The sequence below is a fragment of the Grammomys surdaster genome, unplaced genomic scaffold, assembly GCF_004785775.1.
Source record: "Grammomys surdaster isolate TR1022 unplaced genomic scaffold, NIH_TR_1.0 191, whole genome shotgun sequence".
NCBI lineage: Eukaryota > Metazoa > Chordata > Mammalia > Rodentia > Muridae > Grammomys > Grammomys surdaster.
This window is the reverse complement of record NW_021604636.1, coordinates 13,889,123-13,915,457: the sequence shown is the minus strand read 5'-3', so window position 1 is coordinate 13,915,457 and position 26,335 is coordinate 13,889,123. Positions and strand designations below refer to the sequence as shown.

Genomic DNA, 26,335 nt, shown 5'->3' with positions numbered 1-26,335 from the left:
TTAAAACTTTACATTACTATAAACTCCCTCATAGGTAAAGTGAACGGCACAGTTCTGGCACGTTATCTGTGGCTGGTCTTTGCTTTAGCCTAATGTTATCCACTAGAATTTTCAGTGATGATGAAAATGTTTTGCATAAGCTAATGTGGTAGCCCCAAGCCGAACATGGCCACTGAGTCCCTGAATGTATGACAATTTAAAAGAGAGCTAAGTTATTCATATTAAATTTGACTATATCACACTACAAGCATGCGGTTTATGATGTATAGAGGTGGTAGAGCGCTTGTGGAATGGCAGAAGCTAGTCATTGGAACTCCTTTCTCATCTGGTCCAGGCACTGATTCACTGTGCATCCTGTAGAGGTACCTTGCCTGTCTGGGGCTCAATTTCCTCTACTCTGCAATAGGAAAACTTGATAATCAGTAAGTTCTCTCAACATCAGCATTCGTTATTTTAGGATCTTCACCTTGATACCATTAATCTGACATTTTCATCATCAATTTTGGAAGTACAAAAAAATTAATCTAATTTTTATTTCTTTGGTTTTGGTTTTGAAAACAGGATTATGTTGTGTGTAGCTCAGTCTGGCTTCAGTCTCCAGATCCCCCTGCTTTAGATTCCTGGGTGTTACCAGACTGAAAATATCTCATTTAATATTTTAAAAGATAAATGCATCTTTGTGACAGCTTAGGTTCTAAATAATAAAAAGGGATGCTGAGATCGATGCTTTGCCTTTGGGGCAGGTCCCTTTCAAAGGAGAGGCTCAGCTATACAAATCAGCCTCCAGGGCAGACACCCAGGCCACCTGTCCAGGTCAATTAGAGCTGTCATTTTCTAGAGTTCTTGAGTATTAAGGTCCAAATGATGTTTTTATTTAATCAAAGGTATTTCTAATTGTGATCCAATGATACAGCCAGGGCTAGCGCAATGATATTTTCAACTTTAAATGCAGATATGTCCACTGTTGATATGCTTATTGGTCTCGATATTTTCTAGATAATTAAGTTGTATAGACTTATAGATAGTCAGTTGTATGGAAAAACCAACCAGTAAGGCTTTTCTAAATAATTAATGACACAAGGAAGCAATGATGTAGGGCAATTACTCTCAGGACTATCCAGGGAATGTTCTGGTTCCAAAGCTGCAACCATGGGATGGAAATCCCTGTGATTACGTCAGAAGAGTGGGAATGCTGCTTAACGCTCCCACTCTTGACAGGCACTCTGTGGCTCAGCAGCAGCAGCAGCCTCACCTGACACAGGCAGAACTCACTCTCACACTGAGTAGTCAAAGGATGGACTCTAGGCTGGGAACATAGCTCAGTTAGTAGAGTGCAAACCTCACATACACTGGGTTTGACCCTGCATAAACCCACCCTGGCGACACACTTCTAGCATTTAGGAAGTAGAATCAGGAGGACCAGAGATTCACCATTATCTTTAGTTACATGGAAAATTCGAGGACAGCCTGGGCTACTTGGGACCATATCACAAAACCAAACAAATAAAAGAGAAAAGGGTTCATTTTGTTACATCAATGATGTGGACAATTCATTAAACATTTGGGGACTACTAATTAAGAATAATTTCTATCTTTTTATAGACTACGGAACCTTTTTTCTAAGTAAAGTAAACCTCAAGAATGGTCTATCCCAACTGTTCACAAAACCTGTGGATTAAATGTAATAAATTCGCTTTGATGTGTGTGTCGTGCAATACACTGCTGCAGGACTTACTTTATTCATGATCTTTGCATTATTCTGGGCCAAAACCATGTTCATTGAGTCCATTAATGTAGAGTACTTCAAAGTGTCTGGGTGTTGCCGGTACTTCTTTTCACTAATAATCTCCATGGCTTTCTTGTTTTTCTCAGCTTCCAGGGAGCCAAGGGGGAGCCATCCAATGCCCTTCATGAAGTCAGCATAGTCCGCCTTGTACTGATTCTACCAGAGAGGAAAACAAATCAATGATCAGAAGGACTCAAGTTTCCTATGAATCATGAATGTGTTTGACATGCCATCATTTCCACGTGCAGCGTATTAAACACCAACTACCACACTCCAACCTCTTGTGTCTTTCATATTTCATCTCATAAGAAATTAAAAATAAATACTTTGGTGATTTATTTTTCTTGACATCTTCATTAAGAAAGTGCGTTAAGAAGCAGTAAATGGACTCATGTGCCATGTGATTACAGTTCCCTGACCCGTTACATACTATTAGTCAAGCTCCCTTTATTGATAGGTAATTCCTAAAATCAGATTTTTCTCTCCGGTAGTAAGTCTTTGATCATCTGCCACTGTGATAATTTCTTAATGCCAACCAGAAACCTGATTAGCACTTAGTACACTTAGTGTGGGGTTTTCCCATCAACTGAGACATTTCCCCCTAAAACTGTACATGTTGCTTTCCGTTAGAGATTGATGTGTCTCTCTGACAATTCATTGCCCAAGTTTCTATTCCAATGAGAAATCTAGGCCTGGCTTGATGGGGCCTGCTTTTATTTCTGTAATGTGCATTGTTTTAGAATGACTCTGGAATCCCTCTGTCTTCCCTGTACTTGTTCCTGAAACTGTCTCACTCACCACCTCCTAACCATTGCACTGGCAGCAGACAGAAGTGCAAGTGCAGCCACAGAAGTGGATGGCACTGGGTTGAGAGTGAAGGGCTGGGGCTGTTCAAGTCCTGAGATCACAGATGTACACTACTGTGCTGGTCTTTCTCTTTCACCCTTCTACCAAGAGCCTTTCATATATTTCATCCTCTTTGATAGGCTTGTTTCCTTCAGTGGAGTCTCTCAAAAAACAAATCAATTTGCTGTTGCTGAATTCAGAAGCCAATAGAGACTATAGCACCAAAAGTGAGAGATTAGAGTTTTAGTTGCTATAGTAGACCTCACTTCATTAAAAGAAGTGAACTCAGCCCAAGGGAATGAGTAAAGCACATCTTCAAGAAACTGCACATGGATTTCTTTTAGGAATTTTGAAATGACATTGTGTATGGTCACCTATGCGCTATTTATGATATAGCTAATGGTTTGTGATATAGGTAATGGCTTATGATATAGACAATGGCTCTACCAATGTATATTATTCTCACATACATCACTTTGAATCTGCATCATGTTCTTGGCCAACTCAAAGCTCATAGCATCAGGAAGCATGTTGTAGGTGTGGATTATGTTTCTGTAGTTGGCATTGGTGGCCACTTCCTGAGACTTCTTGGCCGCCACCACACTGAACATATCCACTGGGGTGTGGAAGGATGTCTTGGATTTCTCGTAGCCCTTCTTGTATTCCCGGTCTGACTGCATCTTGGCCACCTGCATGAAGTGCACCAGCTTGGGGTCATCTTCCAGGCTTCGGAAGCCAATGTGCTTCCCTTTGGCTTGTTCATAGGCTTGCTTGTACTTGTACTGTGGACAGAAAAGAAATATGGCAATGACGTAAACGGTGCAGGCAAGAGAATAAAATGTGATTCTCTGCACACTTAGCTTTGGTAGAAGTAAAGAACTCAAAGAGCTTTCTATACTGAGGCAGAGAGGGGGCAGCCAAACCAGGGAGCAACAGCTCTGGGCATCAAACGGAGCAAGCTCAAAAGTGGCGTCTTCCCCCTTCACTCCCACACTGTATAGCACAGAAAGCGCCACAAGCGCAACTCCTTAGTGGGTCCTTAGGGTAAGAGCTGGTCACAGATCTCATAAGTAAAGTACATAGATCCCACCATTAAATTTGCTTAGAATCGTCTTTCATAACTCTTTATATAACTTATTTTAGCAAGATCTTAACATTTTTACATTGGACAATGAGCAAAGGATTAGAGGGTAACCAGCCTGTGTGAAGGGAAATCTCTTGGGATAGTGTGCCCAGCTAGTGAGCTGATCCCAGCTCCTGACCAGGCACAAGCCTGGCTTGTCTGCCCCCTCACTCATCCTTAAGGTTCCTGTGGAAGCACTTACATCACTGGCGATGTCTCTGGAGGCCTTTGCAGCTTTTATTGAGATGGCATCAGGCTTGAGATCATAGCCTTTCTTCTTCTCTTCTTCCCAGCCAGCCTTGTAGAGTTTCTAAACCAAAAGCCAGATAAACAACAGTGTCTTGTTACTTCAGTTACAATGAGGCCCCTGATTCCAGCATCCCCCCCTTCTTTTCTATACATATGCTTACGTCACTCATGGTGATCTGGTTTACTCTGGAGAGCAAGATATCTGGAGTGTCAGGCATGACATGAATGCTGGTTTTGTCTTTGTTCCACTTCTCAGTGTACAGCCTCTGTGGTAAGAAGAGCAGCACGTGACTTTACCATAGAGTTAAGTTTGTAACAATGAGAGCAAGAGGAGAGACACATCTACATGGTGGAAGAGGTTAAGTTTGAGAGTGAGAAAAATCATGACTAAATATGGAAGCCCTGTTTCTGACACAAGCACCATCTTGTCCTCCTTTATAATGATGTGGAACTTTGGTAGTGCTGTCTCATCAAAAGTCAATAGAGAAGAGCTCTCTAGATACAGTGAGATTGTGAAATCCATACTATTCTTTTAAAAGTATGAGCATATATATGTATACATATATGTGTGTATCACTTTCATGTATCTATGTACACACATACACACACCCCGCCTGTAAGCATGAAACAAAAATGTTGAAGTCTTACAAAGAGTACTATAGGCTCCACAATGCAAGCATCAGAGGGCTTCTCAGGCTAAGGCTAGCCCATGGGCTCTTACCTTATCCATAGTCAACTTGTTGCTTTTGTTAAGTGCCTGTTCCATGGTGTCCATGGCATATGTGAACTTCAGCTTCTCAGGATGCTGCCGATACTTCCTCTCACTCAGAATCTCTCCAGCTTTCTTTGCCTTCTCCACCTCCAAGGAGTCTATTGGGACCCAGCCGATACCTTTCATCCAATTGGTGAAGTCAGATTTGTATAGATTCTATATCATGAAGAGAGAAAATTTCATTTCAGAAAAAAAGTAGACCTTGGGTTTCTTTGGCTACAGAACTCATTATTAAAAAGAGAAGGGGGTGATACTGAGAAGAGAGAGAATGTTTACTCATTACAGTCTTTTAGAAAAAAGTTATGGAAGTGACTGAATTCATGGTGGTCTTAAACTGGAAATCTAAAACATACAAACAAACAAACAAGCAAACAAATATATCAATAAGTATAGCTGGGCAGTGGTAGCACACACCTTTAACCCCAGCAATTGAGAGGCAGAGACAGGTGGATCTCTGTGACTTTGAAGCCAGTCTGGTCTACAGAGTGAGTTCAAGGACAGCCAGGGCTACACAGAGAAGCCCTGTTTCAAAAAACAAACAAAAACTCTGGAAATCCTAAAATAACAATTCATTTAAAAAACTAACTTTCTTAGCTAGACATGATGAGCTGATACATTATAATCCTATCACTCAGGAGGCTAAGACAGGATTGTGGGTTCAAGATCAGTTTGTACTACAGAGTGTGCTTCAGGTAAAGTTAAACTGAGCTGGTTGTGGTAGGATTTGCTGAAGGAGGCAGAGGCAGGAGGATCACCAGTTCAAGGCCAGTCTGGGCTACACACTTAAAAAAAAAAGTTAAACTGAAATGTAAACCAAACCAAACCAAAACAAAGCAACAACAAAAACAGGATGAAATTTTTAAAATTGCACTGGGAATAATATTACAGATCTTCATTCTGTCACAGAACACACCACACGTGGAACACACACACACACACACACACACACACACACACACACAAATGGATGTTTAACAATGAGTTGAGTCACAGGTAGTTACATGAATGAAATACTCTCACTCTGCAAATCCCTAGGAAGTACAGTGACCTAGGTCAGGTATGAGATGCAGGTGACTGATGACTCTGGCTCTTCCCTCCCTCCCACGGCCATGAGAAGCTGACCACACCAACTGCTGACTGGTACGTACATCACTCTGGATCTGCATGGCATTCCTGGAGTGCTCTACATTCAAGGCATCAGGCAGGAGGGTGTAGTTGTGGTAGGGCTGTCTGTAGTTGCTGTTGGTCGCAACTTCCTGAGACTTCTTTGCAGCAGTCACACTGAACATATCCAGGGGTGTGTGATACCGGGTCTTGCTGGCCTCGTATCCCTTCTTATACTCACGGTCTGATTGTATTTTGGCCACGTTCATGTAATGAACCAGCTTAGGGTCATCCTGAAGACTGAGAAAGCCAATTTGCTTGCCTCTGGCTTTCTCATAGGCTTCCTTGTATTTGCACTGTTTGGGAGAGAGGGCCAGACAGTTTGATATAAACTGAATTTAATTAACAATCTATACAAAGCCAAGTTCAGCCTGAATATAGGGAATACTCAAGATACCTTTAGCATTTTAACGCACAACTTGAAAAATATTTCTAATGGATGACTACAATACTTGTTCTGAGGATAATAAGTAATGTAATAATTTGCAATTTATATCTTGATTGCTCATTAGCGGATTCCTTAGATGTGCTTAAAGCTTCCTGAAAAAACTTACTTATTAAGAAGTTATATATTTCTATCTCATCTCCATAAATAATTTACACTACTTAAAAAAGTATGCAATAATGATTCCATTTCAGCAAAGCTCTACTACAAATTAAAGTATTGAACATAAATTGAACAAATTCATACTCTATTATGATAACCATATCAGTCCACCTTGACTATATAATTGGTTTAAAAAACAATTAAAACACTGTTATTTAACCTACATCTCTTCCCACTTTCTCTTGCTTCACTAGATTTTTCTTATATAAATAAATTGTTAAATTAAAACAGTATATTCTTTAAAAAATATTTGGAGACTTTGTTTAGTGATATTTTAGTGTACTGAGACTTTTTCCTGACAAAAATCTAAATTAAAAAAATTTAAGTTCACAGTAAAACCAGTTAAGATTTCCAAACTTTCCATAGTTAAAAAGAAAACGTATCTGCAATCTTTCTTTGTAATGAGGTTTTAAAAAATATTTTTCAGTGAGGTAATAGGAAAATATCACTGGCAATGGGGAAATAAGGAGTACTTTATGGTGTAATATCTTCATGTGCTTCCTTCTACAGATCACGGTCTTACGCACAATACGCAGACAGTAAAACACGCAGCGTTTCCCTTACGTCACTAGCAATGTTCCTTGAACTTTTGGCAGCAACGATGGGAATGGCATCTGGTCTCAAGTCATAACCCTTGGCAAGTGTTTTCTTCCAATCTGCTTTGTAATGAGCCTGTGAGACACAAAGGGTTCTTTATCACTTGACATCATTGAAGGACAAACGGAACCTGGACAGCAAGGTGTCTTTCACAAGATATCTACATTCCATTCCACTAAGAGAACCTGCAGCTAAATGACTAGCTCATCGCCTGAGTGTCTGTTACGTTATTTTTGTAAACTGTAAAAGCGGCTGGAGATGGAGGCCACTGAAGGGCTGAAAGGAGGATTGTGGGTTTAAAACCTGCCTGGAATATACAGGAAGACCCTGATTTAGAAGACAAAACAAAACAAGCCAACTCAACAACAAAATCAGTAAAAACAATAAACAATACACCATATGATCTCAGCTAACGACACAGGGTCCATGTTTGTGTGACAAAGCAGTGGAAAGGTAGGCTTTGAACGTAAGATAACACTTCATACATTTCTGTACTTTCAATCTCTCCCTTAAGACTGTTCATATTTGTGGCAAACTTTTCACAATAGAGTATTTCAAAGCTGAGAAATTTGTTATCAAAATTTAAAAATTCAGATACACTGTCACTCCTGGGGTAAGAGCTTTTGATGATGTACTGAGAGAAAGTTTCAAATGGACCAAAAACATAGAAATGATTAACCCCCCACCCCCAAAATAAAGTACTTAAAATGTTAAGAAGAGTAACTAAGACTAAGCTATCTTTCTTTTTTTTTAAGTAAGTCATCATTAAGACATGAGTAGTTGCTTGGCATGGTAGCAGATGCCTTTAATTCTAGCACTTGGGAGGCAAAGGCAGGCTGATCTCTGAGTTCCAGGCCAGCTTTGTCTACATAGGGAATTCTAGGCCAGTGTTGGTTACATAATGAGATCCTGTCTAAAACACACACACACACACACACGCACGCACGCACGCACGCACGCACACATGAACATATTAGATTTTCCCCCTTAGGTTTAATTACATTTTAAAATTATAATACATATTATGGATTTATTTGTTTTGTTTGTTTTGAGATGAGGTCCTACTATGCTGCCTGGATTGGGCTCAAATTCTCTATTCGTCAGCCTTAGTGTCAATGACCAGTGTCCCAAGCTCCTGACATTGCAGGCATGTGTTATAACTCCTGGCTTCACAGTTTTGGGTTTAAACATTGTAACTAATTACATGCCCCGACCACCACTTAAAGCACTAATGACTAGTTGAGTTAGAAGTCACAACAATTACAGAAGCAAACTGAACCCTTCTAGGAGTTTTAATAAATAGTTGAAACAAAACTGTACAGAGTGGTACTTACTCTTGGGACAGACTATGCACTAGTTACTTCTAGTCTGCGCTATACCTCGTGTTTTCAAAACTGGGATACCATTTTCTAAACTGGTTTTGGCATCTACTAGTGAGTCATACCTCTTACATAGGAAGAATATACATTAAGCAAAATGTTATCGTGACCTCTAGTCCCCTGCTGTCAACGTCTCCCATCTGCGCTTTCAAATGGTCTACATTTGGTTTGCTCCCTAAGTGACTCAGTGCAAGAGTTACCCAGAATTAGGAAAGGGCTGTTCACATAAGCAATGTTAGGCGACACCAAATTAAATACTTACATCACTCATGTTGATGGCATTAACTTTGGCTTGAATAAATTGAGGTAATTCAGGGTCCATTGTATATTTATGCTTCAGTTTCTCTCCCTCTACTTTGTAGTTCAACTGCAAAGAAAGAAGCATGTGAATATTATGAGCTGACAGCATGAGCTTCATCGGGTAGCCGTGCCTATAAAACGGAAGGGTATCATTTGTATTTTCTGTATGAAATGGAATAAATTTCACAAATACATACACCATCATGGGCAGGAAGCTTGTATATTTGTACCTTCATTCCAGCAACTGGGGTGGTGGGTTCTGTGTTTAAAGTAAAAAAAAAAAAAAAAGGAATGCAGATTTCTCCTCTTGCAGCTTATAGTCTTCTAGAGAAGGCATGTTTCTGCATAAGCATGTAAACTATAAACTACAGCTAAATTTGTGATATGCTGCAAATACAACAACCATCCCAGAGAAACTTGTATGATCATGAAAGCAGAGTTAGAGAGGTGTGTGTGTACTCAGACTTGAGTGGACAGGAGAGTTCCAGGCAGAGAAGCATCCAGGGCCCCAAAGCTAGAAAAGCCACATGGGAGAGCTCAGGACAACCTGATGCTCAGGAATGGAAGTGGCATAGATGGATGGGAGAGCAAACCGTAGAATAGAGGTTTCTTCACCCAAGGTAACAAGTTTGAATTTTAAGTTCAAGGAGAAATACCCTAGAGGATTTACACACAAGAGGATGGGAGTTTATTATTGGAGAACCCAGACAGTGAATCTAAGTCATTGTAGCCATTGACATGACAGACAAGGAACTCTGGTTGGTAACAGGTTAAAGTCAAAGTCTGCAGAAAGCTGGCTCTTCAAGACACAGGCTTGGTATAGGTACAGGATGTGGGGAAGACACAGGGGTTACATCCAAAGTAACAAGCACATTGTTTCTGGTGTAAGTATCTCAGTTTATGCTCATGGGATTTATTGTGATGGAGCAGACAATACGTTTTTCCTAGCTAACTCAAACTCGAGGAGAAGTGACATCTTTCTCAGCACAAAAGAATCTCCAGTGTTTACGAGTACTGAGGTACAACGTATCCTTAAGCTCTGCAGTGACACATGAGCAGGGATTACCCTGAAGGGATGAAACCCACAGATGATCTGCAGGTCTGAGGCAAGTCACGTGTGCCCTACTTTCCAACATCCGGGGCCAAAACAAATACGATCTTTGTGTTTTAAAATTTGCTTCTTTTCCTGACAGAGGCATTATAAAAAAAACTTTGAAAGCACTGGGTGATGTGAAGCACTTGGCATAGTAATTTGCCTCTAACAGGAAGAAAGGGGACTGGGTCTCAGAAAGGATGGCAACAAATAGACTGCTGGTCTCTTCCCCAGAGGCCTCATTTTAAGAGCACCTCACAGAGCGAGCCGTTATGCAAAAGGAGTAGGACATTGTGCCACCTCTCTGTGTATCTGGGAGAACCCTTAACGCTCAGAGCCATCAACAGTTTCTGCAATTCAGACCCAATTGAAGATGATAATAGAAACACTCATCTCCCACGTATAACGAGCAGGTCCTACTTATGAATAGCATGTGTTGGGAAAATACAGCAGAGGTGGAAAGGCTGCCTCTTTTCCCTGTTTTCAATTTCAACCCAGTTACTTCCAAAGTAGCCTGGGCTTTAACCTCTGAAAACAGTTTCTGTGCTACTATGCATGCACTCTCTCATACTGAATAAAGGAACATGGTGTGGTGGGCTTGGCTATGGGGTTTATTTGTGGACTAAAGGGAAAAGTCTTACATCACTTAGCTGCTTTGTGTTCTGCTGAGCCAAGACCATGCCCATGGAGTCAGGCACACTTGTGAACTTGATGGTGTCCGGGTGTTGTCGGTACTTCCTTTCATTCAGAGCATCGCCTGCTTTCTTGGCCTTCTCCACCTCCAGCGAGCCGATGGGGATCCACCCGATGCCCTTGAAGAAGCTGTTGTACTCGTCTTTGTACACATTCTGCAAATGAGGAAGCGCATATGAGAAGGTAGCCTAGGGAACAGTGAAGGTTCTGGGACTGGCAATTCTACCCCAAAAGAAATGAAAGCAATTATTTCCCCCGTGCTTGTGATTGTGTCTGTCATTCAGCTTATTACCAGGAACTGGGAATAAGCCAAAGCAGATGTGCTGTTGGAGTGCATTATACAATGCATAAGGGAGCCTAGGTCATGTATTTCCATGGGCATGGTGAACTTATTTTTGTGTCTTTTGACAATAAACCCCCTTTTGGGGGTTTCTTTTGATTCCACTAAAAACTTTGCAAGTTTGAGTTTCACTCACACTGTGCACCCAAGTTATTCCTGGTCTCAGCTGGCGAGAGATTCTCACTGACAGCTCAATGACCAAATACTATTTCTTCCCTGGCAAAGAACAAGTCTTACAGAAATCTGCAAGAACGAAATGCCCTGAATTTTAAACAGCTTCCTGTGGGGCTTGCTGTGATTCATGCTTCGAGTAGAGCCTTCCCAGTTCATTAGCCATGACTCATTACATAGATTTACATGGATGACAGTGTGACCTTGAGTTTAAAAGAAGGAAAAAAAAACTTTACTGAATTCAGAACAAATTCAGTTCTGCATCACACAGCTATTACCACTGAAGCAGGCCTGCCTCTGGCTGAGAATCGAAGTACCTCATGTCATTAGAAGAATGTGGTCCTAGTTTCATCCATAAGTTAACAGAGACAATGTCAATGTTTTCAATTTAAGTATGGGAACTCAGCAACATGTACCTTTGAGAGTTTTTGAATGAGCATTGATTATTCTAATGTGTATTTTTCAAGTATCTTACAGCATTTTAAAGCCGAATAAAGTAGACAGAAATGATCACCCTTTAAGGACAAATGCCTTTGGGTTGTTATGTAGCACATACTTACATCACTCTGGATTTGATTGGCATTCCTCGTGTGCTCAAGGCTCAAGGCATCAGGCAGGTATGTATAGTGATGTATTGGTTGTTTGTAGTTGACGTTGGTGGCCACATCCTGGGCCATCCTGGCAGCAGTGATGCTAACCATGTCCCCAGGGGTATGGTAACTGGTCTTGGTGTTCTCATAGTTTTTCCTGTATTCTCGGTCTGACTGTAACTTTGCCACATTCATATAATGGACCAACTTGGGGTCATCCTGGAGGCTTCTGAAACCAACATGCTTTCCCTTTGCCTTCTCATAAGCTTCTTTGTATTTATACTGTTGAGATAAAACTTGCTTAGCCAAGTCCTAGAACTGGGAACATTAGGAACAACTTTTTTTTCACACACAAAAAGAAACAGGATATATGACTTTATGAGTATTCATGAAACACATTTATCAATGAGTGTTCGTGAAACACATACCACAAATCTCCTAAAAACTGCATAGCAAAAGCCCTTTAAACTCTGCAGGAACTTCAGGGAAGTCCCATGATAAATTATATAATGTTTCCCCTTTTGTTTGACTCCTACAGATGATTTGTAAACAGAATTTTAAAATCAACCAGAGTATGAACATGCTACTTTCCAAATATAAGATCAATGTCTTTTAGCTTCATGGAGATGTGGTGTTTTCTAATCCAGTATGCAATTTCTGGTCATGGATGTGAATATCAGCCATGGAAGTAGTTGGGCCTTCACCCAGTCCCTCCATCAGCTGCTCCCTCTGCAAACTCAGGGCTGAAGTAACTGCAAACCAATGAAGGAACTCCAGCAAGACCTATGGACTTTCCCATCAATAAAAACCCAAGCCAAAGCAAATCTGCTCAAAGTCTTTCACTGCTGGGACAACCCTTAAGATGCACATTGAAGTACCCTGTGATAGGTCAAACCCTGAATAGTATTGAAGAGAATCCAAATCTACCTGAGCCCTGCAGGCACGGAGCACTGTCAGTGTAAAAAGGAATTCATAAGCAAGGACTTGGCAGGTCAGAGGTTACCAAGAAATCACTAGATATATTAAAGAACACCTTGCAAACCTGCTAGGCCGGGAAAGGGACAGAGTTATGCTTCAAACTTTCACTTTCAATTTAAATCAGGAGTGTATTTCAGAATGATGGGTACAGTGTACAAAGCTTTGAGGAAGGTATTTTCAATCCATGCCTACAAGGAAAGCTATAGTGTCTTTATATCCCTATCTCCTATGTAGACTATACATGTGGCTGGTGTTTTCTCTTTTCTTAAGTCAAGATTGTAACCCTGCAAGACGTGATTGCCTAAAAATGTGTTTTTAAGGATGAGACTCTTTCTCTGTGTATAAATATTCATATGTATATTTGAATATATATAAAATCATAGATGAAATGACATCGATTGACTGGAATAATTACAACTGTATCCTAAAAGGGGCAGAGGTCCTGTTTGGCTTATGAAATATCTGCAGATATGTAACATTCTCCATTCTATTTAATGCAATGGCAATGCAGGCAGTCATCTGAATTTAACATGTTACTGTCATCCACTTCATGTTCTCACTGAAAATATATGCGAGCTGTCAGGGCAATGCGTCAGTGGAGGTAATTTTGGCCATGAGTCAGGTGAAAGAGCTACTGTCAGACTCAGGACACTTCTACTGAGTGCAGTGGGGGAAAATCACAACAATGTCGAAAAGGTGGCAGGTTTTCAAAATAATGTTTTGTGGAGAGGTTGGATGTCATTAACTGTATGTACACAAGCAAGCGTGTGTCTGAGAACTTTCTAAAAAAGCAGCCACTCGAATTTGGCCTAGAACTTTACTCACATCACTGGCGATGTTTCTTGATGACTTGGCTGCCGTGATGGGAATGGCGTCAGCCAGGACATTGTTGCCTTTGGCTATTAAGTCATGCCAGTCCCGTTTGTAGCAGACCTGGGGTAGAAAGCAAAAGGAGGTTAGTGCAGTATTTACTAACCACCCCAGGAGTCCCTCGAGCACTGGGATTCTTCAGTTCTCTCTGGTGTGTGAGGTCCTCCAATCACAGGTACTCTTCTAGGAGACCATGTCAGCCAAGGGTCACACTTTGTATGTAGTGCAAAATCAATAGTCTCTGCACCGCATATGCACCCAAATCTGGCCTTGGCACACACAGAAGAGGGATGCAGAAATCCAGAGTGGATGAAGGAGGGAACAGTAAAGGCTATGGGAACTCTGGTATGTGATGGGTAACGAGAGAGAATGAAGCCGTCCTGTCCTGAAGTATGGCCAAGAGCAGACTTGGAGGCCAGCTTTACATATTTTAGGGCTATCTTTTTTTTTTAAAGGTGAACCAATGAATAAGGATTTCATTTGTTTTCATTTTCTCCTGGAGGATTCTAGCACCTCTCCCATGTGCCAACTAGAAAACTAAGCAGAAGCATTAAGGGACTATGCAACAAACTCTGTGAAAAGGAGAGTGCTTCACCTCACCAAGGGGCCCTTCCTCGACAAGAGCCAACTCAAGAGTCAAGAGTAACCATCCTGAGATGTGCTCTCAGCTGGGCCCAAGAGTGGGAAGCTGGCTTACATAACTATGCAGACGCTTTCCTAAAGCTCTATTTCCTTGTCACATGGAGCTTTCTCAGCCCACGAGAGACCCGCAGTACTCACGTCGCTTATGTTGTAAGCGTTGCACTTGGCCTGGAGAAACTGTGGGAGATCAGGATTCAGAGTGTACTTATGCTTCACATCCTCTCCTTTAGCTTTGTATAAGATCTGCAATACACAGACACAAAAATGGAATGCTTTCCACACCTCACTGAAAGGAACACCCATTAGCTACACGCTTAAAGGAGTTGTTCTCAGTAGAACAGCCACTGTTTTCCCTCCCTTTGTTGCCTTCTCTTTCCTCTATAAATCTTGCTACACAGCCGAGGCTGGCATAAATCTTTAGATGCTCACGTTTTGGGGTGAAAAGAGTATGCTATCACATCAAGTCTGGAATAACTTTCTGTGCCTGTCAAATGTATCCAGTAAGGGGAGAGCTAGGGGAGGAAGTAGAGGGAGGGAATTGGGAGGTGTAGCTTGGTTCTAGATATCTTATATCCATCTGGTAAATAGAATATTTTCAAATGTCTCCAAGAAGACAGTCTTTTAATGGCAGTTGAAAAGGAAGATTTTATAAGTGATGATTTTAAAAAGTTAGTGCCTGGAGAATTAAAAAAAAATGCCTAAGCTAAATCTAAAATTTTCTTTTCACTTACTTAATAATTTAAAATTTATTTATACATATAAGCATGTTGCTTGCATGTATGTTTGTGCACCACATGCTTGGTGCCTGCGCAGGTCAGAAGGTACTGGAGCTATAAGTAGTTGTTAGCCGTTATATGGGTGCTGGGAATCAAACCAGGTCTGCTGCAAGAGCAGTCAGTGCTCTTAAACACTGAGCCATCCCTCTAGCCCCCATAGTTTTAACACTGAATATAATTAGTGTTCTAATTATTTAATTTATAATTAGGTAAATTCTTCTAATTATCTAAATCTAAATATGTCTATATTTAATATAGATATAATATGTCTATATTTAATATAGATAGTCATATATATTAATGACTTATAAACATAAATATATATAAAATCTAAATTCTAATTTAGTATTAAATTGGAAATGAAAAGATATTGGCATAAGCATAAACATATTGATCTGGTACTTACCCCTGAAAGAGTCCCCACCCCCAAAACACACACACACACACACCCTCTGTACTCACATCACTGACTTGCTGAGTGTTCTGCTTTGCCTGCACCATCACCGGGGAGTCCACGATGCTGGTGAACTTGAGTGTGTCTGGATGTTGCCTGTATTTCTTTTCACTCAGAGCATCCCCTGCCTTCTTAACTTTTTCTTGGTCAAGGCTGCCAATCGGAATCCAGCCAATGCCCTTCATCCAGTTGTTATAATCTTCCTTGTAGGCATTCTATAGTGGGAGGGAAGAGGAGTGAGACTCAGGAGCATTCTGGGAACTGAGGGCTGGTCCCCTGGGAAACACAGCACTTACATCGCTCTGTATGTGCATCATGTTCTTGGACAGCTCCAGGTCCATGGCATCCGGCAGGTAGGTGTAGTGGTGGAGAGAGTGCTTGTAGTTGGTATTGCTGATCACATCCTGTGCCTTCTTAGCCGCCACGACATCGAACATGTCGTGAGGTGTGTTATACTTGGTCTTTGTCTTTTCATAGTCTTTCTTATACTCCCTGTCTGACTGTATCTTGGCCACGTTCATGTAATGAACCAGTTTAGGATCGTCTTGGAGGCTTTGGAATCCGACCATTTTCCCTTTAGCTTTTTCATAATCTTTCTTGTAATGAATCTATTGGGAATGAAGGTGGGCATATTTTAAAATGTAGCTTTGAAGGTGGTACTGAACAATGAGGTCATAATTTGAATATTTTGAGCTTCTAAGAAATTTCTAAATATCCCCTTAATAAAATTAGTTCAGAATTCCCCATTCCATACAAACACCACCCCCTTATATGTATATATACATACAACCTATGCATATTCTTTCATCTATACTTCAAATCCTCTCTAGATTATTTATAATATCTAGCAAATTCTAAATGCTATATAAATGGTTTGTGTCATTTTGAGGATGACGATAAGAAAAAACAATCTGTATGTGTCTAGTACAGATGTAATTTTAAAGGTTTTTTTTTTCCATCCATAGTTAGGTATCTGTGGGTATGAAATCTGAGGATATGAAAGACCAACTTCCTACATAGTATGCTAAAATAAAACATCATTTAGAAGCCACTTGGATGTCTGCAGCTACTTCTGTCCACCCAAAGGCGGTTGGGATGCAGATGCTACCAGAATTCCCATCAGTGACAAACTGTTCCTTTCTCCATAGACACTGGTAAAAATCATGAAATGAAGCATTTCACATTCTTTACCAATTACTCTCTGTTGCCAGTACCCCAGAATAGCTGAGGGTTTGACAGCTGAAGACTCAACAGAAAAGAAATTTTCTGAGTCCTTGATTATTGAAAAAGAAACTTGGAGCCAGTCATGCTTAATGCAATTTGGCTTTGCATTATAAATAGAGGGGGGCCTGGGGATTCTTGGGAAGACCTGCAAAGGATCCTGGAAAACCCAGAGCAGAGACAAGAGAACTCTGGGAGTTTCAGAGCAGGGAGGGGGGGCGGCTGGAGGAACCACCCACGAGAAAGGAGTTCAGGGAGAAATTTCAGGAAGGAGGACTTTTCAGACAAGGACATTAGGATTTTGTTCTGTTTTGTTTTTTGTAACTATTATAATTACATTGTTGCAATGAAAACTTGTATCAGAAGTCATACATGGATTTCCTAGGAAAATAGACATAATACATGAAAGGGAGGAAAGGGGGAAAGAGAAAATCTTGTAAATTAATAAAGATTAGTGATAAAATTATTCCATCTAGAGGCTATTACATCTTGGATTTCTTGGCGTCAAAGACAAGTGAATTTATGCAGAAATCTGCATAGTGCTTTTAAGTCTTGATGGCAACTTATGAGTAGATAGTTATGTCAGTCCTCCTTCTGTGAATACTAAGGTCTGTTTAGAGTACTTTTCAGACTAGTTTCTAGTCAGGGACACCATCCTTGGCGACTTCTGGGTATCCCATTAGGTCCCATGTCACAGATGTGACCATGGCTGGACTTACATCACTCGCAGCCTGTCGGGCAGCTTTGGCAGCTTTGATGGGAATGGCATCAATTCTCAGGTCATAGCCCTTCTTGCTTAAGTCTTTCAAGTCAGCTTTGTACATATTCTGGAAGAGAAATATTCTTTGAATAGGACTTCAGGGCCATGTTAGTAAAGGCTGGGCGTGCAGAACAGTGATGTACGCACCTCACTGATGTTGTAGGCGTTCACCTTAGCCTGAATGAACTGTGGCAGGTCAGCTGGCAAGTTGTACTTGTGCAGAATTTCCTCCCCTTTGGCTTTGTAAGCAATCTAGGAGAGAAACCAGGTGTAAACAAAGTATGAAGACACCGGAGAATAATCTCAAGGTGGTTTTCACAAGGTGATGCTAAGAAAGACACTCTCTGTTACTGTCCCTACAGTCATCTGCAAAAACATATGTACATTCTAGGACCCCCATGCAGCACCATAGAGTTCTTTCTCACTGCATAGTCACTGTTGGACAAGATCTCCAAGCACAGACTAGGAATCTCTGCCTCTAGGTAGGGATGCCTGGAGGACCTAGAGACGAGGCTGGGGGGAGATATGAATCTGCAGGCTTTTCCCTGAGCCAGAGCAGGCTAGCAGGGCAGACTATAACAATAATCTATTTTAGACTTCATGGGAGACCAAAGGGAATTACAGGTGGTTAAGATACAATCTCCAACCCTGACTTAAGATAAAATCTCCATGCAACATGACATTCATTCTTTCTTGTCTCTATAGAGATACCTTAAAACTGTCATTAAAAGATGCCTCTCTCACCTTTCCCTCAGAGAACCTTCCCTTAGTGGTGACTTGATAGCATATGGTACATGAGATATGACAAAGTGTGTGTGGCATGATTGGACAGCAGGAATTTACAGCCGCCCAGAGGAGGCTCTTCAGATGGTAAAATAGCTACAGATGACCCGTGAATTCAAGCGCAGGTACCTTCATGTTAGTAAACAGCTACTAAAGCACACCCACAATGGGCACTTACATCGCTCCTCTGGGCCTGGTTAATTTTAGACTGCACTGTAATTGGAGCATCTTCAATTGAGGTAAACTTGAGCGTATCTGGATGTTGGCGGTATTTTTTCTGTTTGGAGAATCAAAAAGAAAGATTAATGACTACTTTTCACTCCAGGCTAATGTTGAAATCCTTGACGTTTTCTTTGGAAAGACACAGGGATAATCATAAAATTATCAGTTGTGTAATACTGGAGCCCTGATCACCTTGGGTGAGAGAAGAATACAATATAGACCTGAGCATTTTAAAATTGGTATCATTGTGACTGGTCTGTGGCACAGCTCTCTGGACATACGCTTATACTCTTTAAGTTCCCGGCTTATCACACGAAAGAAGGACTTTCAGTTACACTGAGTCCAGAAGCACCAGAGATGTCTCTGAAGAGTTATCAGAAGACCAAAACAAAAATAAGATCTAAATGTAACACAGGGCTAGGGTCAATCTCAGTGAATATCCAAGGGTGACCTCTTATTTTCCTGCAGATCCTCTTATTGCTGCCTCCTAAAAAGACCCTTAGAACCTAATCAGCACCTGAACTAAAGATGTTTTCTGGCTGAGGGTTAAATTGCTAATGTAGAGAAACAGCTAATGATTAATGAGTCAGAAAAATGTTCACTTTTGCAGACATTGTGGCTTCTTATGTTTTCACCACTGATGTGCTTAAGAAGAAAGAGGGTCTTTGGGAAAGCCGCCCAACTGAGGAACTGTCATGTTTATGCTTGTCTCCTCTACTGATTTGCCCAGTAGACACCCTTGGGGCATACTGAGAACCCCACTTTTACATATATTTAACACTGCTTTGTCAAATCCAAACTTTTCGAATCTACCAACCTAGGAAGATATTTTCTGAAAGGTCCTTGAGAAGGCAAAATTGCCTTCACTAAAACCAAACCAAAGCGCACAGAAACTAGAATGCATTCAGCTTGAACATGGTAGAGAAGCTCACTCTATACCGCTGTCTCTTAGACCCTACCCTTTCCTCAGAGATGCAGTCATGTGACCACAGTGTACTTCCAGCTGTTGATGGAGAAGGGGCAGGTACTGTGGCCATATTAACTATCTCAGGATTACCACTACTCTTTCCCTCAGGCTGATGGCAATCTGTAAATTCTTGAGTCATCAAGACTATAATCGAGGCCATGATTCTTTTGTTTGCTAATTTTTTACTACATTATTTTATTTATATACATTCCAAATGTTGCCCATTTCTGGTCCCCCCTTCCAGAGTTCTTCACCCCCTCCCTCTCCCCTTTTGCCTCTGAGAGAATGTTTGTTAGAGTTCATGCCTGGAATCCCCATACTCAGAGGGTGAGGCAATTTTACTATCACATGTTCAATGCCAGCCAAGGTGATATAATGAATTCTAGGCCAGTCTAGGTTACAGAGTGAGACTGTGTCTTAAACTAGACAAAAACAAAAGTAGAAAAAAAATTCCCAGTGGGAGCCAGTACACAAATATATGAATTGTGGGTTTTTTGTTTGTTTGTTTTTTGTTTTTGTTTGTTTGTTTGTTTTGGTTTGGTTTTTTTGAGACAGGGTTTCTCTGTGTAGCCCTGGCTGTCCTGGAACTCACTCTGTAGACCAGGCTGGCCTCGAACTCAGAAATCCGCCTGCCTCTGCCTCCCAAGTGCTGGAATTAAAGGTGTGGGCCACTACTGCCCAGCATGAATTATGTTTAAAGTGGGTAAATTTGATATTATACAAACAAAGTTATTCAACTATGTTTGAATGCTTTAGATGAATAGTTTGGACACTCTAAAGGGGTATAAATATCTTACTGAATGATTTGTGCTTTAAAACACTTTTCAGTATCAATGACCACAAAATGAAGTAGGAAAAATGCTTCATGACTTAGCATTGCATCAGGACCCAGTGCTACAGCACAGCAGTGGCCATACCTCGTTAAGAATTTCTGAGGCGCGCTTTGCCTTTTCCATCTCCAAGGAACCAAAGGGCACCCATCCGCAGCCCTTCATCCAGCTGTTGTAGTCAGCTTTGTACTCCACCTGCGACAGAAGAGGAGTCAAGTTTCCTTCATTGACATTATCACACCATGGGTATTTTACACTGTTTTAAATATTCTTGAGTAGGGGTGTTGTTCCACCCCTTTTTATCATTTCTTCAGTGATAGTTTGGAACCCTTGGATTTCTGATTTCTAATTGCCATGTCCTCCATTTCTCCCTTTGGTTTAGTTTAATGGAAATGTTTGGAATTCTAGTCAAGAAAATGCTTGATTCCAAACCGTAGTTTAAAGAATAAATGAAATGATTACATTGGGACCACTAGCTGTAGAGGTTTGCTCCTTGGAACTCTTAGTTCTGTATCTCTGTGGACAAATTTAGGACTAAATTGATGGTCCTACTGATAGTGAATAATCTTGTTTATTTTCTAATTCTTGAAGGTCGTTGCTTGTCAAAGCCTTGGAACACATTGCTCTTTGTGTATAATGACCATCTTAGGAGGGTATTTGCATTGGCCTACAAAACATTTGGAAACAGTTCTACTTGTTAAGTTGCTTAAACAGGCAGTTATTGTTTAGAATTGCTATTATGTGGGGACAGTCACTAAATGCCAATAAAATAACGAGCTCTTCTAGTTATCTGACCATAGATGACACCTGAAATTTATCTCTGGAAACAAGGTTAAAAATTGTTATTCTTGGGGCTTGAGAGATGGCTCAGTGGTTAAGAGCACTGACTTATCTTCCAAAGATCCTGATTTCAATTCCCAGCAACCACATGGTGGCTCACAACCATCTGTAAAGGGATCTGATGCCCTCTTCTGGTATGTCTGGAAACAGCTACAGTATACTCATATACATAAAAATAAATCTTTTTAAAAAATTGTTGTTCTTTACAATATATTTTTAAAAACTGGACTAGAAAAAAAAAACAAAGAAATCAACCTTGTCCCTAAGGAACTTCAAATAGAACTGTGATGAAGACACATGGAAAAAATTAAATAATTAAGAAATAAGATCATGCATATGGTAGAACTGTCATTTGTAGTATATATACCTACAAAATCAAATTATTAGTCTGTATTATGATAGTCTAATAGAAATTCTTGCCGGGAAGCTGTGAGATTACTTAGAAAACAGAATGAGGTAAAGTTTTACTTAAGTGTGCTGAGTTCTTTGTGCTATCCTGTTAAAGTCCCTTCCTCTTACCTTGGGAAGGCAAACTCTTGCATATACTGTAGCTATCAAAGATCCTATCACAGATCCTGACTGCCAAGGACGGAATGCTTCATTTCCTATCTGTAAGCATTGTTTGTTTTAATATGTACTTGCAAATGTTTGTTCCTGCAGACATGTCTAACTGCCATGGAAATTCTGTTTGGTGAGCAAGGGACAGAGAGACCACCCAGATGTCACACTGTCCCCTGAGCTATAAAAGCTGAACTTTACACAGCGTGACCTTGGGTTGTGCCTGGATGAAGTCAAGATGAGTTTCCTTTATCTCTCCAGATGCTTGCTCCATCCTTTACTGGCTAATTTTTCCATGTCAGTAGAGGGGTTAATTATGCAGTCATTGGAAGAGTATCGTCTCAGAAAACTAAAAGTCTGTCATATCATCTAACAATTTGACTTCTGGGATATATACCCCAAAGTACTGAAATTAGATGCTAAAAGGACATTCAGTTATATATGCTCATAGAAACACAATTCACAATAGATAAAAGGTAGGAACAATCCAAACATCAACCAACAGAAGAATTAATACACACGGTAGAGCATATATTTATAAAGGAGTATTGCTCAGCGTTAAAAAGAAAGACAATTCTGACAAAAGCTATAACAAGTCTAAACCTTGAGGGCATTTTGCTAAATGAAACAGACCAGTCTCCAAAGACAAATACTGTGTGATTCCACCCATGTGAAGTGTCTGCAAGAACCAAAGTTACAGTAACAGGTGGTTCCAGGGGGCCTGAAGAGGAAAGAACAGTCTCCATCTTAGAGCACTTTTCCTTCTGAGCTATCTTGCTGGCCCTTGGGATCCATTTAAATACTCAAAACAATTTTGGTTTTACTTCAGTTTGACAACTGAGGCCTCTTAGTTCAGCAAGGTTGGTAACTTTCTCTGAAGGCCATAGTAACAAAGCACATGTCTGACATATGTGTACTATCCTGGGGACATACATTCCTAAGAACCACAGGGGTCATTTCCTAGTACCTCCGTGCTTCCTCACAGACAAGGCAGATGCCTTAGGGAGGTCACACAAAGCTCACACTAGATCCTGTCTGTCTCACCTTCCAAAAAGGGAAGAGAAGGGCTCGGTACTCACATCACTCTGCAATGCATAAGCCTTCTTAGCCAGGTCCACATTGATGCTGTCAGGTGGGTAGCTGTAGTTGTGCAAGACGTGTTTATAATCTACGTCACTGACAATCGCCTGAGATTTCTTAGCTTGGGTGACTTGGATCATGTCCAGAGGGGCTGTGTAGATCGTTTTTGACTTTTCATAGTCTTTCCGATATTCACGCTGTAAGAAGAGTCTGTTTAGTTCTGCGAATTCTTAATGAATTCTCAAGAAAGCAAAGTATAACTTAGAGAAACAGCTGCAAACATCTGAGTAATTATTTTGCTCCAAATTTGTTCCTATGTCTTATATCATCAAATTCCTCAAGAAAATGATACATGGACAGACCTTTCCAATTTTATTTTACTTTTATTTTTTGATTTTTGAGACAGGGTCTTGCTTGTGTGGCTCTGGCTGGCCTAGTATTATCTATGAAACCCAGCGGGACTCAAACTATGGCAACCCTCCTGCCTCAGCCTTCTGAGTGCTCGGGATTACAGGCACGAGCTACCATACCAGGTTTTCTGTCAGAGAACAGCTATCAGTAAGTTTAGGAAACTTGTTCTGCCTTCTTACATTTTGTGGATTGTTATTCTCAGGGAATGCATTTATCAGTTATAAAATCCAAGTGCTGGCTGATGGATGGAAAAATCAAAACCTACTGTGGCCTGCAAGCACATGTTTAAAGCCTGGCCCATCGGAAGTGGACTATGGAGGAGGAGCCGCAGTGGTAGTTGGGAGGGAAGTGACTGACTAAATTGTCTTGACACTTGAGTTTATGGTCCCAGCAGCCGACACATATCAGTGTCTATAAAATGCTGTCAAAACACACCACAAAAATACATGCACATTCATGTTTATTGCTGCGCTATCCACAATAGCCAGGAAATGCAACTGGCATAACTATCCATCAGGAGTCAAATGGATACATAAAATGTGGTTCATCCACATGATACAACTTTACGTAGCCATAAATAAAAACGAAATGAGGGAAGTTGAAGAAAAATGGATGCAAGTGGAAATCATTATGATAAGTGAAAAAGGAAGCCTCAGAAAGACAAACTCCGTGTGTGTGTGTGTGTGTGAGTGTGTGTGTGTATATGTGTGTGTGTATGTGTGTTTATGTGTGTGTGTGTTCATATGGTATAGGCTTCTAGGTCACAAACTACAGAGGGCTTGAGAAAGAGATAAAGTCCCTAAAGTAGATGAGAAACAGAGAGGGAAATGGAATACACATGATAAGAAGGCAGAGGGATTGACTAACCAGAAGGGAGCAAGTCAGAAGGCATGGGGGAATGTGGGGGAAGGCAACACTGGGGTAACTTGAGAAGAACAAAGTCTAATGTGTGTGAAGACACTGTGACAGACGTGGTCAAATTACTGTATCCTAAAATTATCCTAAAAGAAATCCATTTTCAAATGTTGTCAAGGATTCAAATGGCTTTAAGAAAAAGCTTCCTTCCTTCCTTCCTACAGCTTAGCATTAGCCTGGACATTGTATGAGACCAACTCATTGATAATGTCTTTCATTTGCCAAAGTCAATCAATTGATAAGAGTGTATCTGCTTATATTGTACCCACTGGTCTAATATTTTCAAGGACAAGATGAAAACAAATAAACAAGACCAAAGAAAGCTAGAACGTCCTGTGGCACCAGTGTGGAGTTAGTTGTAGCTTCTGAATCTGAGAAGGCAGAAGAAGTTGTGGAGCATGCAAATGAGCACTGAGCAATGCTCACAGTAATGATTTAAAAAGCACACATAGATCGATGTGTGTGCACATGGTTAAAACAAGCAAACGATACCCACATCTCCCTTCTTTACCATGGAAACGAGTGTTTGCAAGCTATGCAGAACACTGTAGCCACTTTAAAAATCTCTTCTAAGCAGTATGTACCTTAGTTGGAAATAGCAGATCTTTTTTTTTTTTTTGCCTCTGTAGTAAAAATCATAACCAGAAAAGGACAGGTGACCCATGGATTACCATTAGGCAATCCATGAATCCTCAAAATTCAGGAAATACATATGATGAAAAAAATGGTCTACAAAGGTTATTTATATTTTTATAATTATGTTTTTAAAAAGGCCTATCATCAAGGGAGTGTTTTTCGTAGATAGAGGTCACTATCAATTATTAAAATCAACAGAAGGCATTGATAGCCATACTTGATTTTATATCGGAAGTTCATTAGTTTTTTCTAAAGATAGTTTTAAAATCAATTTAAAAGCTATTTTTAAATTAGATTAAAACATCTAGTGATCTTTTCTAGGAGTTTTTTAAGAACAAAAAAACTAATGCTCTGCTAAATATTAATGCAGAGTCTTCAAAGTAAATTGGGTGCCAATTCTGTCAGTAATTTCTTTCCTCAAATGTGAGACAGCAAGAGCCGTTAGAGCCAGGGTACACTCTACCTTTAAAGCTCTCAGCAAGTTCTTATGAACTTGAGGAGACCTCATGGCACAAAACCCTCCAACTGAAGTCTTTCTACTCCCTGGGATGTGGCCTGTGAAACCATCTTTAAAATGGGGCTGATACTCACGTCGCTCTGGTTCTTGGCGGTCTTCAGGGAGTGAAGCATCTTGGGGTCATCATTGATGCTGAGAGCACCGATCATCTTGCCTTTGCTCTTCTCATAGTCCTTCTTGTACATCACCTGCAGGGACAACACACATGCTAACTGTTCAGCAGGGACAGCCCAAGCCAGCAGCCCAGCCCAGGGCTACACTCACATCACTGGCATTCTTGCTGTTGGCTTTGGCTGCCAGCAGGGGGATGGCATCCACCTTGATGTCAAACTTCTTAGCTTTGCTCTTCTCCCAGTCATGCTTGTAGACATTCTGGGAAAGAATCAGGTTTTTAAAAAAGAAAGAAATCAGGTTTTTAAAAAAGATACTGAGAACAGGTTAATCTAGTGATTATTAAAAAAATTTGAAAGCTTGTATCTGTAAACTTACTTCATTTATGAGTAATTTACTAACCAATCAGTAGTATAACTATTGATTTTTTTGTTACATAGTTTCTTCTTCTATACTGCTAAAAGTATAAACAGTATACTCTGTTCTAATCGTTTAAAAACCTTCTAAAGACTCTGATACATATTATATTATATATTATAGACAGTGACCTATAAATGGTAAAATGAGATATTTATATGGGAGACATCTCAAAAACTCTAGAGCTTATCATAGGGATAAATGAGAAAATGCTTCTGATAATAACAGAGACCATGGAAATGATATCTGCTAATGAAGTAGGTTCCCAGATTATGTGAGACTTAAAATCCTCACTTCCACTCATAACCATCTTCAGAGCTCACTGCATTGAGTCTAGCTCTGTGTCTTCAGGCAGACACATACTTTCTCTCTTTCCACACATGTGGCCTTACTTACATCACTCAGGTTATAGGCATTGACTCTGTGCTGGATAAACTCCGGTGCATCGGCTGGCACACTGCACTTGAATTTCTCACCTTCATGTTTGGCTTTGTAATTCAGCTGAAAGGGGTGGGGGCAGGGAGGGAGAATATATGTTACTGTGGGCTGACTGTGGCCTAATTTCACTTAATTCCTTAAAGTTATCATTGGTGTACTTAACAGGACCCACCCATCAGAGGCGATAGTCTCATAAGAA

General features: G+C 40.5%; 1 protein-coding gene across 1 annotated transcript in view; it reads right to left on the bottom strand.

Moving 5' to 3' along the window:
* Neb (nebulin) overlaps nt 1-26,335 on the bottom strand; it is a 198,940-nt gene that overhangs the window by 139,181 nt on the left and 33,424 nt on the right. The window contains exons 24-45 of the mRNA XM_028769166.1: nt 26,095-26,199; nt 25,435-25,542; nt 25,245-25,358; nt 22,691-22,888; nt 20,301-20,408; nt 18,373-18,471; nt 17,559-17,663; nt 17,371-17,478; nt 15,727-16,038; nt 15,439-15,645; nt 14,339-14,443; nt 13,514-13,621; nt 11,681-11,992; nt 10,558-10,764; nt 8,786-8,890; nt 7,112-7,219; nt 5,925-6,236; nt 4,726-4,932; nt 4,166-4,270; nt 3,958-4,065; nt 3,103-3,414; nt 1,736-1,942 (exon numbers count right to left, since the gene is read on the bottom strand). Of these exons, the coding sequence (XP_028624999.1) occupies nt 1,736-1,942; nt 3,103-3,414; nt 3,958-4,065; nt 4,166-4,270; nt 4,726-4,932; nt 5,925-6,236; nt 7,112-7,219; nt 8,786-8,890; nt 10,558-10,764; nt 11,681-11,992; nt 13,514-13,621; nt 14,339-14,443; nt 15,439-15,645; nt 15,727-16,038; nt 17,371-17,478; nt 17,559-17,663; nt 18,373-18,471; nt 20,301-20,408; nt 22,691-22,888; nt 25,245-25,358; nt 25,435-25,542; nt 26,095-26,199 (3,660 nt within the window). The remainder of the gene's footprint in view (nt 1-1,735; nt 1,943-3,102; nt 3,415-3,957; nt 4,066-4,165; nt 4,271-4,725; nt 4,933-5,924; nt 6,237-7,111; nt 7,220-8,785; nt 8,891-10,557; nt 10,765-11,680; nt 11,993-13,513; nt 13,622-14,338; nt 14,444-15,438; nt 15,646-15,726; nt 16,039-17,370; nt 17,479-17,558; nt 17,664-18,372; nt 18,472-20,300; nt 20,409-22,690; nt 22,889-25,244; nt 25,359-25,434; nt 25,543-26,094; nt 26,200-26,335) is intronic.